At 34.4% G+C, this 16,038-nt stretch overlaps 2 protein-coding genes and 1 long non-coding RNA gene across 4 annotated transcripts; all 3 read right to left on the bottom strand.

Moving 5' to 3' along the window:
• Nucleotides 499-2,001, bottom strand: LOC110011738. The gene is made up of 2 exons (XR_002286808.1): nt 1,810-2,001; nt 499-1,052 (listed from the first exon to the last, which is right to left on the bottom strand). It is a non-coding gene; the product is annotated as an uncharacterized LOC110011738 (long non-coding RNA).
• On the bottom strand, nt 3,512-5,654 carry LOC105159180 (DPH4 homolog). Of its 2 annotated transcripts, none has more exons than XM_011076150.2 (2): nt 5,459-5,654; nt 3,512-4,183 (listed from the first exon to the last, which is right to left on the bottom strand). In XM_011076150.2, the coding sequence occupies exon 2, from the start codon at nt 4,149-4,151 to the stop codon at nt 3,612-3,614; it is 540 nt and encodes a 179-aa protein (XP_011074452.1). In that variant the 5' UTR covers nt 4,152-4,183; nt 5,459-5,654; the 3' UTR covers nt 3,512-3,611. The 2 variants fall into 2 exon arrangements, with proteins under 2 accessions (XP_011074452.1, XP_011074451.1); XM_011076149.2 differs by having other exon boundaries at nt 5,527-5,654.
• Nucleotides 6,357-12,421, bottom strand: LOC105159179. Its single transcript, XM_011076148.2, is given in 8 exon segments — nt 6,357-6,778; nt 6,881-7,143; nt 7,365-7,487; nt 7,585-7,680; nt 11,149-11,233; nt 11,236-11,250; nt 11,366-11,454; nt 11,921-12,421. Coding segments are annotated over 8 exon segments (933 nt in total). The 5' UTR covers nt 12,072-12,421; the 3' UTR covers nt 6,357-6,667.

Below are 16,038 nucleotides of genomic sequence, written 5' to 3'. Positions count from 1 at the left end.
ATAAGGACAGCCTCTGAAAAGAATGTCACCTAACTTAGCCAATTTGTGTGAAAATGATGATATGCCTAATTTAAGTAGAAGGGAACAATCATCACTTTGCAAGTGAGGGCTTCCCCTTTCAATTTTTTTCTTTTACTCTCACTTGCTCTATAATCCAAGTAAAATTTATACTAATTTTTTTCTGGTTTGGGAGGACTAGATATAATCGCTTTTAGGTTATTCAAATGAAATAATCTACGTTTTGTAAATGTTAAAATTTAGAATTTTTTCCGCCAATCATCATCAACACATACGAAACTCAGAGAGCATAATGGAAAAGTTTTATTCAAACTAGGTTTAACCACATCAAATCAATCATATTACAAGCGTTATTACATTTCTTGATTTTACTACTCAATCACTTATCCGGTCTAGGATTCCAGCAGCATAACATAGTAACAAGCCGCTCCTCTTTCTGCGCAAAGCTTTGGATGTCAAGTCTTTTATCCTCAAGGCACAAACAAAATGCTAGAATTTCTATTATCAAAAGAAGGTCCTTCTACAACAGCAGACAATTTTACTACCAAGAACAGAAAACAGGAATGACAAAGTTGTATGACTGGTCCTTTAGGACACAGCTTTAAGGAATGTAAATGTATCACAACTAAGTTTGAGCATCATATCGAGAACTCAACTCTTTATTAGTGTCTTTGGTTTCGATACAGAAGGAGGCGGACGCTGCAAGAAAGTAGCAGCACGGGCATACTCAAGGGCGGCAATGGCAGAATTTATATCAGCCATAAGTGCCTCAGGAGCTACTGATATATCCTTCACTTCTTCAAACACAGTCCACTTAGGCTTTTCTTCTGCAGAACTCATCTTTATACACTTAACATAGCCTATCATCACAAAACCAAGAGCCTCTGGTGCTCAACGGCAATCAATGGTATTCCAGCAGCCATTTTCCCCAATACTTCAAAGACGCCAGAAAACGACTCTCTATGAGAACATATAGTCTAACATCACATTGTCACCAAGAATTACAAGCTGCTTCTTCTTTAGCGCGATTGATCCTGCAAGCAGACATGAAAAATTGGTATTCTTAGCAACAAAAATGGTAATGTTCAAGTAATGAAATGTCTCCTCTTCACCAAGATTGCAATAAAACATTCTTTCATAATCAAAGTATTGATGGATTCAAATAGCAATGAGGTTTGAGTTAAGATCAGTGGTCTGCCAAGTAAGAGCAGCCAGACACATTGAAGCCGAATGAACAATCCACTGAGAACAAAACCAATCTCAACCACTGATATCTAACAGTTGACTCATCTAAGAAATCAACATAATGAGCAGAACAATCAAAATCCTTCAGCCAAGTCAGTAGAAACTCTACAGCTTTTCTCGAAAACCTCAATAAGAAAATAATGGGACCTTAGAAATATTCAGATTTTCAAGATTTCTATCCTAATTGAAAAAATGGTAGAAATTTAAGTTAAATGCAACAATACAAAAAAAAGTACTAGTAAGCAACCTAAAAATCACACATCTCAACCACATATCTTCCATTCATCATATCATCTTCTCAACCCTTCATTGCTTAAGAAAGAAAACGGTGATTGAGCTTCCCCAGTTGCAAAAAACCAGAAAATTCTTGAAACCCACCAAACTTTTCCCCAGAAACATTCAAAAACTTTCCCAGATGATTCAATGAAGAACAAAGAGTCAAAATACTTCTTACATTATAAAACTCAAACACATGGTTGCACCCCATCAAAACCACATATGAGCTGCTACAGTTGATTGAATCCAAGAAAGTGGAAGAAGACAAACCTTTGAGGAAATGGAGGTTATGTAAACTGGTCAGGTTTCAGTCAGAGGTGGGACTCAGTGTATGTTCCTCAAACTGTCTTGTTTTTGCTCTCACAATTTCAGTAAATTATCCTCTCTTCTGTATTATTTCATCTTTTATGTTTCTTTCTGTCCCTTTCTCCAATATGCTCTGCTTTTATTTCTCTAAAATATGAATGCCTGGCTATGGTTTTGCGCTCCCATTATTAATTATTGTATCAATAATAATGGTAGGTACTTTAATAATTAGGCATAATTAAAATTTCCTCTCCTGAGGTTGATTTTAATTACACATATGATTTATATAGTTTGAGAAATTACATCTAACACTTTTGAACTTTGCTTTCGTCAAGTAAATTAGTCCTCACATTAGTCATAATTCATCGAATTTGCTAATATTAACAAAATAAAAAATAAAAAATATATATTTACCCCTAATTAACTTATCACTGACTTATTTTAGGTCAAATAATTTTTTATGATCAAATTACCCTCATATATTTTCACGCATTAATGCATATGAGGAGGTATATTTTCATGTTATAAGAGTTTTTAATTCGAAAAAAATTATTTATTCTGTATATAATAGATTAGTAATAAATCAATCAATAATATATATCAATTTTCATTTAATTTTCTATTGATATCAACAAATTTAATAAATTTTGACTAATGAAAAAACTAATTTATTAGATAGAAGCATATCTCAAATGTGTTAAATATAATTTTTCAAACTATAAAAGATTTAAGTATAATTGCATAAAACCTCATGAGAGAGAATAATTATCTTTTGCAACATTAAATACACAAGTGAAATTGGTGTGCTTTGAATTCACCTACTTGATGTGACTTGTGAACGAGGACTAATCATCACTCATTACCAGAAACACAAATTATGTCAAAACTTTTTTTTTTTGGATGAAGTCGAAAAAATAAATTAAAAGAAAAACTTTGGAATTTTCTTTTTTTTTTTTTTAACACACAAACTCAACTCACACGTGTCCAAATTTAAATACGCAATCTTTTGTAGAAAATTTTGTATCAAACTATAGCTGTCCCGGTTTGTTTTCAGTTTGTTTTTTTGACTTCTCTCTTTTGGGTTTTCGGAATTCTAACTCTAAAGTCGGGGATCTTGGATTTCCTTGGAGAAGAAACGTGTAGGCAAAAATCTCAACGCTATGTTTATTTTCATTTTCAACTTATTTTCGAGACAAGTCAAAATATACTCAATGATTGCCATTTTTCAGAAACATTTTATTTAGGTGTTTTAAACTATTTTAACACAAATACATACATATATATAAATATATATATAAGGCATGATTTGACAATGAATAGTAATTTTTGTCTCTAAAAACACAACATTAAACATACAATACTTATTTTAAATTATCTCTAAAAACAAATCCAAACATGCATATTATCTTTAACACACACTTATTTATCTTTATTTTTTTCTCTCTATCTCCACAAAACACAACAAAACACTCAAAGAAACAAATCCAAACATTATGAAAAAGTTGTAGCATTAGACATGTTGAGAAGTTTAGTAAGTCTAACGTTTTTCTCCCTCATGGAACTCAAGGTAAAAACGTCAAATAATACTTGACGGGAGCAGTGTAATTATGGCATTATACACGAAGACAGTGAGGAAGGAAGCAAGTTACTAGGAAACTCAGTCTCATGATTTAAGGAAATAATGGTATCATTCATCAAGAAAACGCACTTCAAGCACCATACCACCTGCTAAAGTGCAAATTGAATGAATGAGGACATTAAATCAGCTACTCAGTCTGGAGTGTAATATTGGCATCAATATGTAACCGGACTTTAAGGGAGCAAGACCCACATGGTAGAATGACAGATGTGGGTAAAGATCCTGGGGTCTGTAAACAAATTTTATTCCCATTCCTCAAAAACCGATAACCCATTTCAGTTAACTCGGGAGAATCAACTGAGAAATAATCACCACATCTGCAGCAGTAGGAAAGTTCAAAGCAGCTGCCAGCATCTTCAATAGTCATATCCTCTAAGCTGACATCATCTGCAGTTACAGCATCCTGTCTCATTGTTCGCAGTTCACAGTCATAAAGTGCTCGTGATCTTGGATCGGCTAGGGTTTCCCATGCCCTTTGCACCTCTAAAAATCTATTCTGCAATTCAGGTTCTGGATTAGATGTTTCACATGTCTTCTGCAGCTTATCTGGATGATAATTGAGAATGGAAGATCGATAAGTTTTACGGATTTCCTCAAGACTGGCATCTTCCTTCACACCAATAATCTCATAATGGGTTTTCTGGCTTAAATTATTGCTCAGTATCATGACTGACCAATCTTGCGTCTAAATTTTTTATGCTGCAGGAGCATCAACATTAAGTTCGATTAATAATTCAACAAGCAGGAGAACAGATATACAAAAACAATGCTAAAAGTGACACAAGACGACATTCTTCAATGAGTGAACATCAAGTATTGTTGCTTAACTTAGCCTCATTAACTGCTAAAACTATATATTCCACCAGAAAACATAAGAGAATAGAGCACCATTTGAATTTATTACTAAGTCCTAACAAACTCCATCTGATAACTGGGCTCTTACTATCACACATCCACACAAGTGATTGTGTGTGACCAGGCATCTTGGACAGCCAGCGCACTCACTCCAGCCACAGATTTGTCACGTAGAATAGTTATTAGGACCTAAAAACAAAGTTCAAAGCTGCTTTTCTTCACAGCCTAAGATATAAATGGTGATGGATAAGGACTATAAATCAGATCAACCACACTCTCATTGCAACCTTCAGAAAGTAATTTGAAAATATTGATTTTTGAGAAGGCGATATGAAGAAGTGAGCTTTGGTGGCTTCTGATTTTGACAAAGGTAGTCTTTGTCATATTGCCTATCAAACCCAAACGCCCACCAAAAGCTGTTACAAACTTTCAAAAAATTGAAACTTTTCCATTCAACTCAACCAATCCCAAAGGAGTAAAGACAAGACTGTTAAAAACGAAGAGGCTTGAAAACTTCATGGAAGAAAGAGATCTCTACCATATGCTAAAACACCCAAATCAAGACATCACAGAGTATCTAATTTCAAAGAAGTATAGTCTCTATCACAGTCTAAAATAAATGAAAAGTAGAAATTTTAATCATAAATATGAAAACAGGGAACTAACCATCATTGCCCATGTTTGTATCATACTGCATGAATACTAGACATAATTGATCATTATTCAAACTGTAAGACTGTTAGACCAAAACTTGTATAAATTTCAACATCGCAGAATAAGATAAACCCAATGCATTGTTTCCAATAACAACCACAGGATTAATGAAACTTATGCAACATATTAGTAAGTCTAATACATACTACACATCTAGTGATCATCAATGATTTCAACCTTACTCAAAGCCCTATTCTTCACAAATCACAGTATACATATTATCACAAATTTAGACATTTCACGTATCCATGCAACATCTTGAAAATAGTACTCAATAGGACAACAAAAGGAAAAACATTCAAGACCTAAAATATTCTTTGGATGGTCCAAAGGGTACATATTAATTGTTCAAAGTATCGAATTAAACAACCAAAATGGAAACGAGAATGGTGGCGCAGTTTTCACCAGCTTCACAAGAACTTGTGAGCACAAAAACGAAGAAAGTAGAGGAGAAAGCCCAGATTAGAGCAGACCTCGATACAGAGACCACGAGAGACGATTGCTCTACGTGAAGGTGCTGCACGGGAAAAAGGGCTGAGGGAGAAGTATAGGATTTGGAGAATTAGGGATTTGATAAGACAAACATTATGAATTAGGGATTTATATGCCACAGACTGGTAATTTCACTTAATCTATTTTTACTTATATTGGTAACTTATTTTTCATAACAAGAATAAATTTAATGCTTAAAAAGGAACAACCATAATTAATGAAAATTTGAGGGGTTTATTTTTATTGTAATATTGATCAACTTAATTTACATCACTCATTTGATATGGTTGGGAGGATCTAATATTTCATGTGCAAGATTTAATGATATACCTATATCAACCAAGATAAAATAAAAATATTTTGTTTTTTTCATCCAAAATTTTATATACTCATAGAATTGCATTTCTATTTACAATTTTTGGACTAATTATTTATCATAAATTTTTAGAAAATAATTTAATATATTCATGAAAGTAGGGAATTATGTACCATGAAAATCATTTTGCTACACAAATTATTCATCTTGAATCATAATTATTCAAAAATAAAATTTACTGATATAATTCGTGCAAAATACTATCGCACACCTAATGATAAGTTAAATAATTCAAATGTAATACAAATAATAACAACAACAATAATTCCATTAGATGACACATACCAATCTGCGGAAAATAAGAGATATGGGTCGATTATTCACACACACAATGAACAACGAACTGAATGTAACATGTGTTTAATACTCATAGAAATGTTAAAGAGATTCAACTACTTCACAGACACACACACACAATCACACTGCTTTTTGTTGTGCCTTCATACTGACTTGGTAGGAAAATCAATCAGTGTCATTAAAAGAGAATGTTAATATACAACATCTGATTTAGAGTCTACTTGTGTGTCAATTATAGTGAAACAAATTTCTCATGATACATGGAAGCAAAATAGCTTTCGCATGTCTTCAATCTTCTCCTCAACAATAACAAATGGTACTCAGGCTTTCCAATTTTAAAAGCCAACAGCACCAACCTAACTATCGTGTGGTACAAAACGAGAACTCAACCCACATCGCCGCCCACCTAACCCTTCAGCTTTGCTGCCAATTTGTTAGCATAAAATAATTCACACGCTGACGACACCAGATACCCATGGAACAACAACGGGTGCTTTTGGATGTGAGTCTCGATATGATTCAGAGTACGTGTCCTTAAAATTCAATTTCGGCTTCTCTGACTGCAGAAACAATAAACCAAGAACAAGGGATAGTTCCGAGACTTATTTTTCTGAACAAACACACAAGGGAAATGAAATTCATAAAAACGGGTGCAAACTCACGTATTTTAGCCAGCATTCTTGATTTTTGTGTTCGTAAATATCTGGAGAGTAGCAACCAGTCTCAGATGGGCAGTAAACCCATATATTGCATTTCATTTCACCAGGTTTGGCACGTTTAGCTTGATCCAAACATGCCATACAACAATCATAAGCAGACTCCTTATGGTGGGTAAGACCCCATCTGACAGCAGCACCATCGTAATCAGTGTGAAGTTCAGCATGGCATTCAGGAGGTAGCTTTCTGCCTGGTAAGATTTCCTCGTCTGGACAATGGAAATGAATCTCAGTGAAGACTAATAATGCTTGTCAATGGGCAAAAGCAGAAACTTACTTTTTCTACAATTCGCATATATCAATCTAATTAATCCATAAAAGAAAATAGACTCTTGTAGTTACAGTAAAATTTAGACCCAACAAGGAGACAGTCAGTGGAGTTTGAGAAAGTAACAAATCTTAAGATATAACAGAGAAATGCAAGCATTACCAAAATCCTCTTCACCCTCAGGTTTGTCATCATGTTCCTTGTTAACGATTTCAATAGGAATCCAGAGACCAATCTGTTCTGACAACTCAACCCAGTCAGAACTTAAAGCCTTTGCAACAGCACCTGCAGATTGATTACAGTGAATTACATTTTATATCAACTATATATATCAGATGCCAAAATAAATCCAAACGACTAGTACTTTATAGACTGGTCATACCAGCTTCCTCAGGCAAAATTGTAGAATTTAAGGTCTTCCCGCGAATAAATTTCTTAACTTCTCTTAATTTTTTCTTGCGCCAGGAATCAATAGCCTCTGTTAAACAGAAAGAGCATGCAAAAGGCATCAAATAGTGGAATGGTATACTGGAACTCACAGCATAAAGAGACAGAGAACATGTTGATGTTTGAAGATCAACAAATTTTGTGTGTTTTGATCAGCTGAGGTTTAAGAAGCTGTTTAATTTCTTGATCACTATTTAACACAGGACTGAAGTTTCCAATTCTGCGGGGTAAAAAGGGCATCAAGTGAATACAAACTATTGGAATCAGCTTCTGCTCAGATGTGCCCTTCAGCACTTTTAGAATTGTGTCAACCCTTTGAAAGAAATGTGGAAACATTAGCAAATATTCTCTGAAGACTACTGTTCCACTGACACAGAACATTTTAGTTTCCACATTCTATAAAGGGGCTTGAGGAGTTCGTAGCCACAAAACATCACCATCATGATGCACAGATTGGACTACACCTCCAACCATATACAACCTTCTGGAACAACACTCATCTAAACAACCTTCCATTGTGTGAAGTTTCACAATGCTATATTGAATCTAGTGTTGGAATCCTACTTATTTTTGTCCATGAAGCCATCATGTCACATAGATGACCACTTACCTAATCCTATCATATCAGTCAATCTTCCATTAAACCTCCTAATGATGCGGTTCAGTTGTCTGTGAATCCCAGTATATCCACTAATAAAAGCCACGTTCTGGTTGAGTTATTTTGATTTCTATGTTTTAGGGAAATAAAAGTGGAAAACAGTTTTCCTTATTCAGAATGTCCAAAAAGTAGATGTTCATGCTATGTGCAAAACCAACTGCCTTTAGGACAAAGAGTTAGGTGTTCTCCAATTAGTTTAAAGTTCTCAAACTATTTGATACTCCTAGTTGCTGCTAAAGCCTTATTACTTACCTCCCAAACGAAAGGTAGGATTCCGAGTCCTCAGTCTAATCATTTGGATTAGCAGGACTAAGACCTAGAAGCACATAAACAACGACCTAGCCCAAACCTGCTTAAACAACCTAAAGGCTTGGTCTGGTCTGAAAGTAGACCTTCTAGAAAAGCGGATAGGAGAGATAGCCTATAGACTCAAGCGACCAGCTTGATGAAAACTCACCCCTATTCCATGTGAGTCAGTTGACTTCATATATTAGACCTTTTGTTTAGAAGCATTATATTTTGTTCTCTCCTGCAAAAATCACTTCTATCTCGGATCAAGAGCATAACTTATGATTCGGATTTGTTTTGATTCAGTTCTCTTTTATCAATGTACACCTGGCAGGGAAACATAAACTTGATATATAAGAGGAAATGTACTAGTTGCAGAGGACTAAACAGCTTAATATACAATGTCAAAGGCTAAAGTACATCAACGGCTCACGGAAGGGCAACTAAGACTCAAAATTTCATTTTGAAGCTTATTTTCTTCATTCCTACCAACATTATATTCATAATTCCATTTGAATGTCTTCAAGGATACCCGACAATGCAGGTGAAACTTACAAGAATGGCAGCAAAGTTAATGGTATCAAAAAGGCAAAACATTGTTTATGTTACCTATTTTCCTCTCCATATTTCTTTCCTTTGTAATAATAATAGACGTAAACCATAATTACACAGCTCTGGCCAGGTTTGTTCATAAAATAATGGATCAATATGAACATCAGTAATCAAATAGTTAAAGAAGATAAAGAAACAGGGGATGCAGTAACTAACCTAATAAAGTGCCTTCATCAGTTTCAAGCTCAAGTTCACCCTAGCACTTTGTAAGTTCAGAAAGTACAGTTTTGAAGGTCCAATTCTTCTCATAGTTGTTAAAAGGCGCATGGTGCCGTGCGCCCTTTTTAGAGAAAGGTGCGTATTAGCATAAATAAATTATATAGCCATAGACCCATAATCAATATCTTTTAACATCAATTAGACATGAACAATTAAATATGAAAAAAACAAAAAAAAAACTAGATATTATTAACCATTATACCATGAAAGAAATATGTAAAACCACCCGTCTTAGGAAGAAAAAAAAATTCCAAAAAATGCAAGACCATTAAGATAATTCTGAATAATCATGATAACCAAACATAAAATATCTATCACTCCAATTCCAGTCCTTGTCCATCATCATCTTATGATTTTTATAGCCTTACACTGCACTATTTGTATGAACACTTGGGTGATTTATTTGGATTCTCTTCCTACATCTGATTTATATCTAGGCAGTTCTGCAAGAAAAAACAATAACAAGTCCTGCACATGCATTCATTCATCACAAAAGAACAATCTTTTGGCCTAGAAGTCGAGGTTTGATTGTATAAATGGTGGCACAATGTAAGGAAAATTTTTTGTTTATTGTTTCTGTTGTCATATTAATTCAAGAGATCCAGCAATCAAAAAAGGGAAATGAAAAGAAAAAACCTATAACAATGATACTCCTTTCAACATCAAGTTAGACCTTATGTAAAAAGAGGAAAAATATGGCTTTGAAAGACAACATGCGCTTTCTCTAGAACCCTGGACTTGGCATACTCTTTTCTATGCATGCTTTATGGGGTCATAAATCAGTGAACTGGGTCACACACATATAAAGTGATTAAAAGAAGACAACCTAGAACCATAGTAGAGGGGTTTCCTTATCAACATTACACTCCAAGGTTTCTGAGTTCTAACTGCTTTTCATATTGGTCATACTAAAAGCCAACGAACTCTATAAGAGACAACTGTCTAATGATGGTCAAATCAAGGGTCATGCTAGAGCAGAAAATCTCTGTAAGAAGGGAGATAGTTAGCTACTCATGAAACAAAATATTGAAGAAGTGCCAATCTATCGCCAAAGTACATCACAGAAAATGAAAACCGTAGTTATCTACTTGCTTCTTCCTTCTATGCTTTTTGACAGGGTTTTAGGTTACAGTACTAAAGCATGTATAAATCTAGTGACACTATTGATTCACTCTGTTACGCTTGAATTCGTCGTGTCTAAATTTGTATTTCCTCCACAGTGTCCACACAAATCTAAATTTCACAACCAACACGAACCCCAAAGCATTTAAGATGTGTTTGTTATCTTGACGGACAGGAAAGGGTATCAATAAATTCAAATGACCCAAAGGTTACAATAAAACTAGCTTTCACGCAGTTCGGTACCACAGGATTCATCTGTGTCTGCTAAAGTTGAGTGGACCGAAAAATTATGCTAAGCATGGATGGATTTATCTACCCTCCTTCCGTCCCCTTTGCCTTGTCTTGACCAAAATTTGAAGGATCTCCCATACTTATCCCAATCTGTCCCTTGCCTAATCCTTCCTACTTGAAAATACTCATAGATCGCCATTCCTCAAGACTCAAATCTACGATCTTTCCACTTCTAAACAGAGTCTTAAAACTTTACAAGTCAACATCTCTAGATTGCTACACATGCTACTAAAATTCAACAAACGACAAAAAAGAAATTAGGTAAGCGTGTCAGCCAAAACAAAATAGGAAAATCAATGGTACACCCACCTCGTTGCAATGTTGCATTGGCAGCAGCATCTAAGCTTCTTAACCTATCTAGGATCTCATTTATCAACTTCTGTTTCAAACTTTGATCTTTAACTGTGACACCTTCAACCACAAACAAGATACCCGTCATCAAATAATAAAAGCGAAGACAACACAACCATTGACAACATATTTACAATCATCCTGAGTACTTCCAAAACCTAGCATTAAATCTCACCAGTTTAATAAGTTCTGTGGGTTCTGATGCTCTTCGTATTTGATTTGACTCTTCCATTTTCCTAATCTGATTTGCAGTGTACTTAAATGCTGTAAAAGTCGACAAGGAGTAACAAGAACAAAATTTCAGCACAGTGTAACCGAAAGTCAGCCAAAAAGTTTCTTAAAAGAAATCAAAAGGTGATGACTTTCAACGACTCATATAAATCAGAACTTGAAGCTTTAATCAGCTATCATAGTGTTCGGCAGTAGTTTCTAATTACCTAAACAAGGCAATAGCTACTTATACACTCCACCAGACAACAAAAGTCCCACATTTGGTCACTATAATAAGATAAATAAATCAACAACGTGGGCATCAAGAAAATCATCAGTATCAAGACACTAAGGTCTAAGTGCCGCAAAGACCTAGATTTTCCACAAAAACCAGTCATTTCACTCTAAGAAATTCCCAAAATTAACAAAGTTCTCTGATGGGCTCCCATGAAAATCCAAAATCAACAAAAGGGCAGACAAGAAATCCCGAAAAATTCAAAAATTCGCAACAAGCTCTTACTGGACTGAGAATCACTGAACGGGTACATGTAAAGAGAAGTGTAAAGAGATTGGAGCACATAGAGAGCAACAACAATGTTGACGGAACAAACAATGATAGTTGTCCTCTTGTATGAACACCTTCCATTATGCCCCCACTCTCCTCTCGCCATCGGACCCCAATCTCTCCCTTCTCATTCAATTTCTTCTCCACCTCATTCCCACTCTCTCTCTCTCTTCTCTCTCTATATATATATATATCCCTCTAGGTTTCTGCGTTTTTTATCGAAGACAAAGGAGAGCAACTTCGGGGAAGGTTTTCTGGAGATTCTTGCTCGGTTCTAAATGGATGAAAACGGGATCCTTCGTACCAATCAATCCCTTTATTCCTTTCTTTTGCTGGGCAGTGGGCAGGTCTCAGATTTATCAAACAATGTACGTGGAGGGGCGATGAAGCCAATTAAGAGAAAATCTACTCTTTTTCATTATTACGCTGTTTGCTTTTTCACTTAATTGCTTTAATTGGGGTTTAGTTACTAAATAATGATGACTATGGGTAAATTCTAGTTGTGATTACGCTACGTGACGGATGTCTCTAACGTGCGCGGAGGGTTCCCCACCTTTTATGCTAAAATGTGCTGGTGGTTTGGTCCTTGTAAAAGAAATTTCCACTTTAGACCTTGTTTGGATTGACTTTTCAATTTCGTTGAGAGAATATACCTTTTTCGGCATTTTATTTTTATCTAAAATCATAAAATCAATACCAATCACATAATATATTTAAATTCGATCAAATAGAATCTGAATTTTATTATATATCTATTTATGATTCTGCATCATCAACCCAACTACTTTATACTACTAACTATAAATGCCCAAGTTCGTAGTTACAGTAAAGATTTGGACCATTTGATCTAACGATCTTCATTTCTTATTTTTTATTTTGTGAAAAGTTGTCGTCGTATTGATGCATAATGGATTGATGTGCAGTCGTTTTGTATGTTGGGGCTCTTGTTGTATTGTCTGTTAATAATTTTCTAAGTGATTTTGAATTAGAATTGTGGGATGTCAATGCCTTCTCATTCAATGCTAAGTAATTTTAGTGTTTTTTCGCTTAAATGTATTTTTTTTTAATAATAAGAGATATTTGTAATTATAGAAAACTTAATAAAAATCCTTTATAATTTAACATAATAATAATTATAACAATAGATAGCATTAAAAGAAATAAAACGTGATGTGATAAGTATACAATCAACCAATAATATTAGTGATAGTAATATTTCATAAATTCAAAGTAGTGGAGAATACATAATTATGAATTCTATATAGGGATTCTTCTTTTTTTTGTTTGATTACCAAAATAACTCTTCTTTGTTTTTTTTGATATGCAGGTAAATTATATTAACATTCATTGAAATTAAATTTAAATATATTAATATATTTTGTAATTTATAAAATTATAGATACATCATTTTGAAAAAGTGTTATATATTATACTTTGAAAGAATTTATATAAATTTTTTGCATAATTATAGTTATAACCTAAAAAAATGTAGATATATTTTACAAATGCCAAATAATAACAGGTGGTCCAAGTTATGACAAACTCATTTTATCCATTAAAGCCCAATATTTATTTGTTATTGGACCTTAATTTAAAAGATTGTGACCGACCAGTCCAATTGAAAGTAGAATAGGGTTGTAAATATGCAAATTTTGTTACCGTTGTGAAATACCCAACACACACTAAAACACTATAAAAATGGAATATCGGTTGAAAGTAAAATAGAAAAATAACAATAAATATGAAAAAATAAAATTTTGTTGTTAACTTGCTTGTTCTATTTTAACGGGGGCATCAGTTCTCAACATCTCAGGCAGCCGCCTTCCTCCGCCGACAGCCCCAAGTCTCCAGTCTATTTATTTGTTATTGGACCTTAATTTAAAAGATTGTGATCGGCCAGTCCAATTGAAAGTACATAGGGTTGTAAATGTGCAAATTTTATTACCGTTGTGAAATACCCAACACACACTCAAACACTATAAAAATAGAATATCGGCTGAAAGTGAAATAGAAAAATAACAACAAATATGAAAAAATAAAATTTTGTTGTTAATTTGTTCTATTTTAACGGGGGCATCAGTTCTCAACATCTCAGGCAGCCGCCTTCCTCCGCCGACAGCCCCCGTCTCCAGTCCATTTATTTGGTATTGTACCTTAATTTAAAATATTGTGATCGGCCAGCCCAATTGAAAAGTACATAGGGTTGTAATTGTGCAAATTTTGTTACCATTGTGAAATACCCAACACACACTAAAACACTATAAAAATAGAATATCGGCTGAAAGTGAAATAGAAAAATAACAACAAATATGAAAAAATAAATTTTTGTTGTTAACTTGTTCTATTTTAACGGGGGTATCAGTTCTCAACATCTCAGGCAGGCCCCTTCCTCCGCCGACAGCCCCAAGTCTCCAGTCTATTTATTTGTTATTGGACCTTAATTTAAAAGATTGTGATCGGCCAACCAAATTGAAAGTACATAGGGTTGTAAATGTGCAAATTTTGTTACCATTGTGAAATATCCAACACACACTAAAACACTATAAAAATGGAATATCGGCTGAAAGTGAAATAGAAAAATAACAAAAATAAATTTTTTTTGTTAATATGTTCCATTTTAACGGGGGCATCAGTTCTCAACATCTCAGGCAGCCGCCTTCCTCCGCCGACAGCCCCCCGTCTCCAGTCTGTTTATTTGGTATTGAACCTTAATTTAAAAAATTGTGATCGGCCAGCCCAATTGAAAGTACATAGGGTTGTAATTGTGCTAATTTTGTTACGGTTGTGAAATACCCAACACACACTAAAACACTATAAAAATAGAATAACGGCTGAAAGTGAAATAGAAAAATAACAACAAATATGAAAAAATAAATTTTTTTTTGTTAACTTGTTCTATTTTAACAGGGGCATCAGTTCTCAACATCTCAAGCAGCCGCCTTCCTCCGCCGACAGCCCCAGTCTCCAGTCTATCTATTTGTTATTGGACCTTAATTTAAAAGATTGTGATCGGCCAGCCCAATTGAAAGTACATAGGGTTGTAAATGTGCAAATTTTGTTACCGTTGTGAAATATCCAATACACACTAAAACACTATAAAAATAGAATATCGGCTGAAAGTGAAATAGAAAAATAACAACAAATATGAAAAAATAAAATTTTGTTGTTGACTTGTTCTATTTTAACGGGGGCATCAGTTCTCAACATCTCAGGCAGTCGCCTTCCTCCGCCGACAGCCCTCAGTCTCCAGTCTATTTATTTGTTATTGGACCTTAATTTAAACGATTGTGACCGGCCAGCCCAATTGAAAGTACATAGGGTTGTAAATGTGCAAATTTTGTTACCGTTATAAAATACCCAACACACACTAAAACACTATAAAATTGGAATATCGGCTGAAAGTGAAATAGAAAAATAACACGAAATATGAAAACATAAAATTTTGCTGTTAACTTGTTCTATTTTAACGGGGGCATCAGTTCTCAACATCTCAGGCAGCCGCCTTCCTCCGCCGACAGTCCCCAGTCTCCAGTCTATTTATTTGTTATTGGACCTTAATTTTAAAGATTGTGATCGGCCAACTCAATTGAAAGTACATAGGGTTGTAAATGTGCAAATTTTGTTACCATTGTGAAATACCCAACACACACTCAAACACTATAAAAATGGAATATCGGCTGAAAGTGAAATAGAAAAATTACAACAAATATGAAAAAATAAAATTTTGTTGTTAACTTGTTCTATTTTAACAGGGGCATCAGTTCTTAACATCTCAGGCAGCCGCCTTCCTCCGTCGACAGCCCCCAGTCTCCAGTCTATTTATTTGTTATTGGACTTTAATTTAAAAGATTGTGATCGGCCAGCCCAATTGAAAGTACATAGGGTTGTAAATGTGCAAATTTTGTTACCGTTGTGAAATATCCAACACACACTAAAACACTATAAAAATGGAATATCGGCTGAAAGTGAAATAGAAAAATAACAACAAATATGAAAAAATAAAATTTTGTTGTTAACTTGTTCTATTTTAATGGGGGCATCAGTTCTCAACATCTCAGGCAGCCGCCTTCTTT

The sequence above is a fragment of the Sesamum indicum genome, linkage group LG3, assembly GCF_000512975.1.
Source record: "Sesamum indicum cultivar Zhongzhi No. 13 linkage group LG3, S_indicum_v1.0, whole genome shotgun sequence".
Classification (NCBI taxonomy): Eukaryota; Viridiplantae; Streptophyta; class Magnoliopsida; order Lamiales; family Pedaliaceae; genus Sesamum; species Sesamum indicum.
The sequence above is the reverse complement of the archived record's forward strand: the minus strand, read 5'-3'. Positions and strand labels throughout refer to the sequence as shown.

Excerpts from the sequence above, each read along its gene's own strand:
- LOC105159180 (XM_011076150.2), bottom strand. The coding sequence starts at position 4,151 with ATGATACTGAGCAATAATTTAAGCCAGAAAACCCATTATGAGATTATT.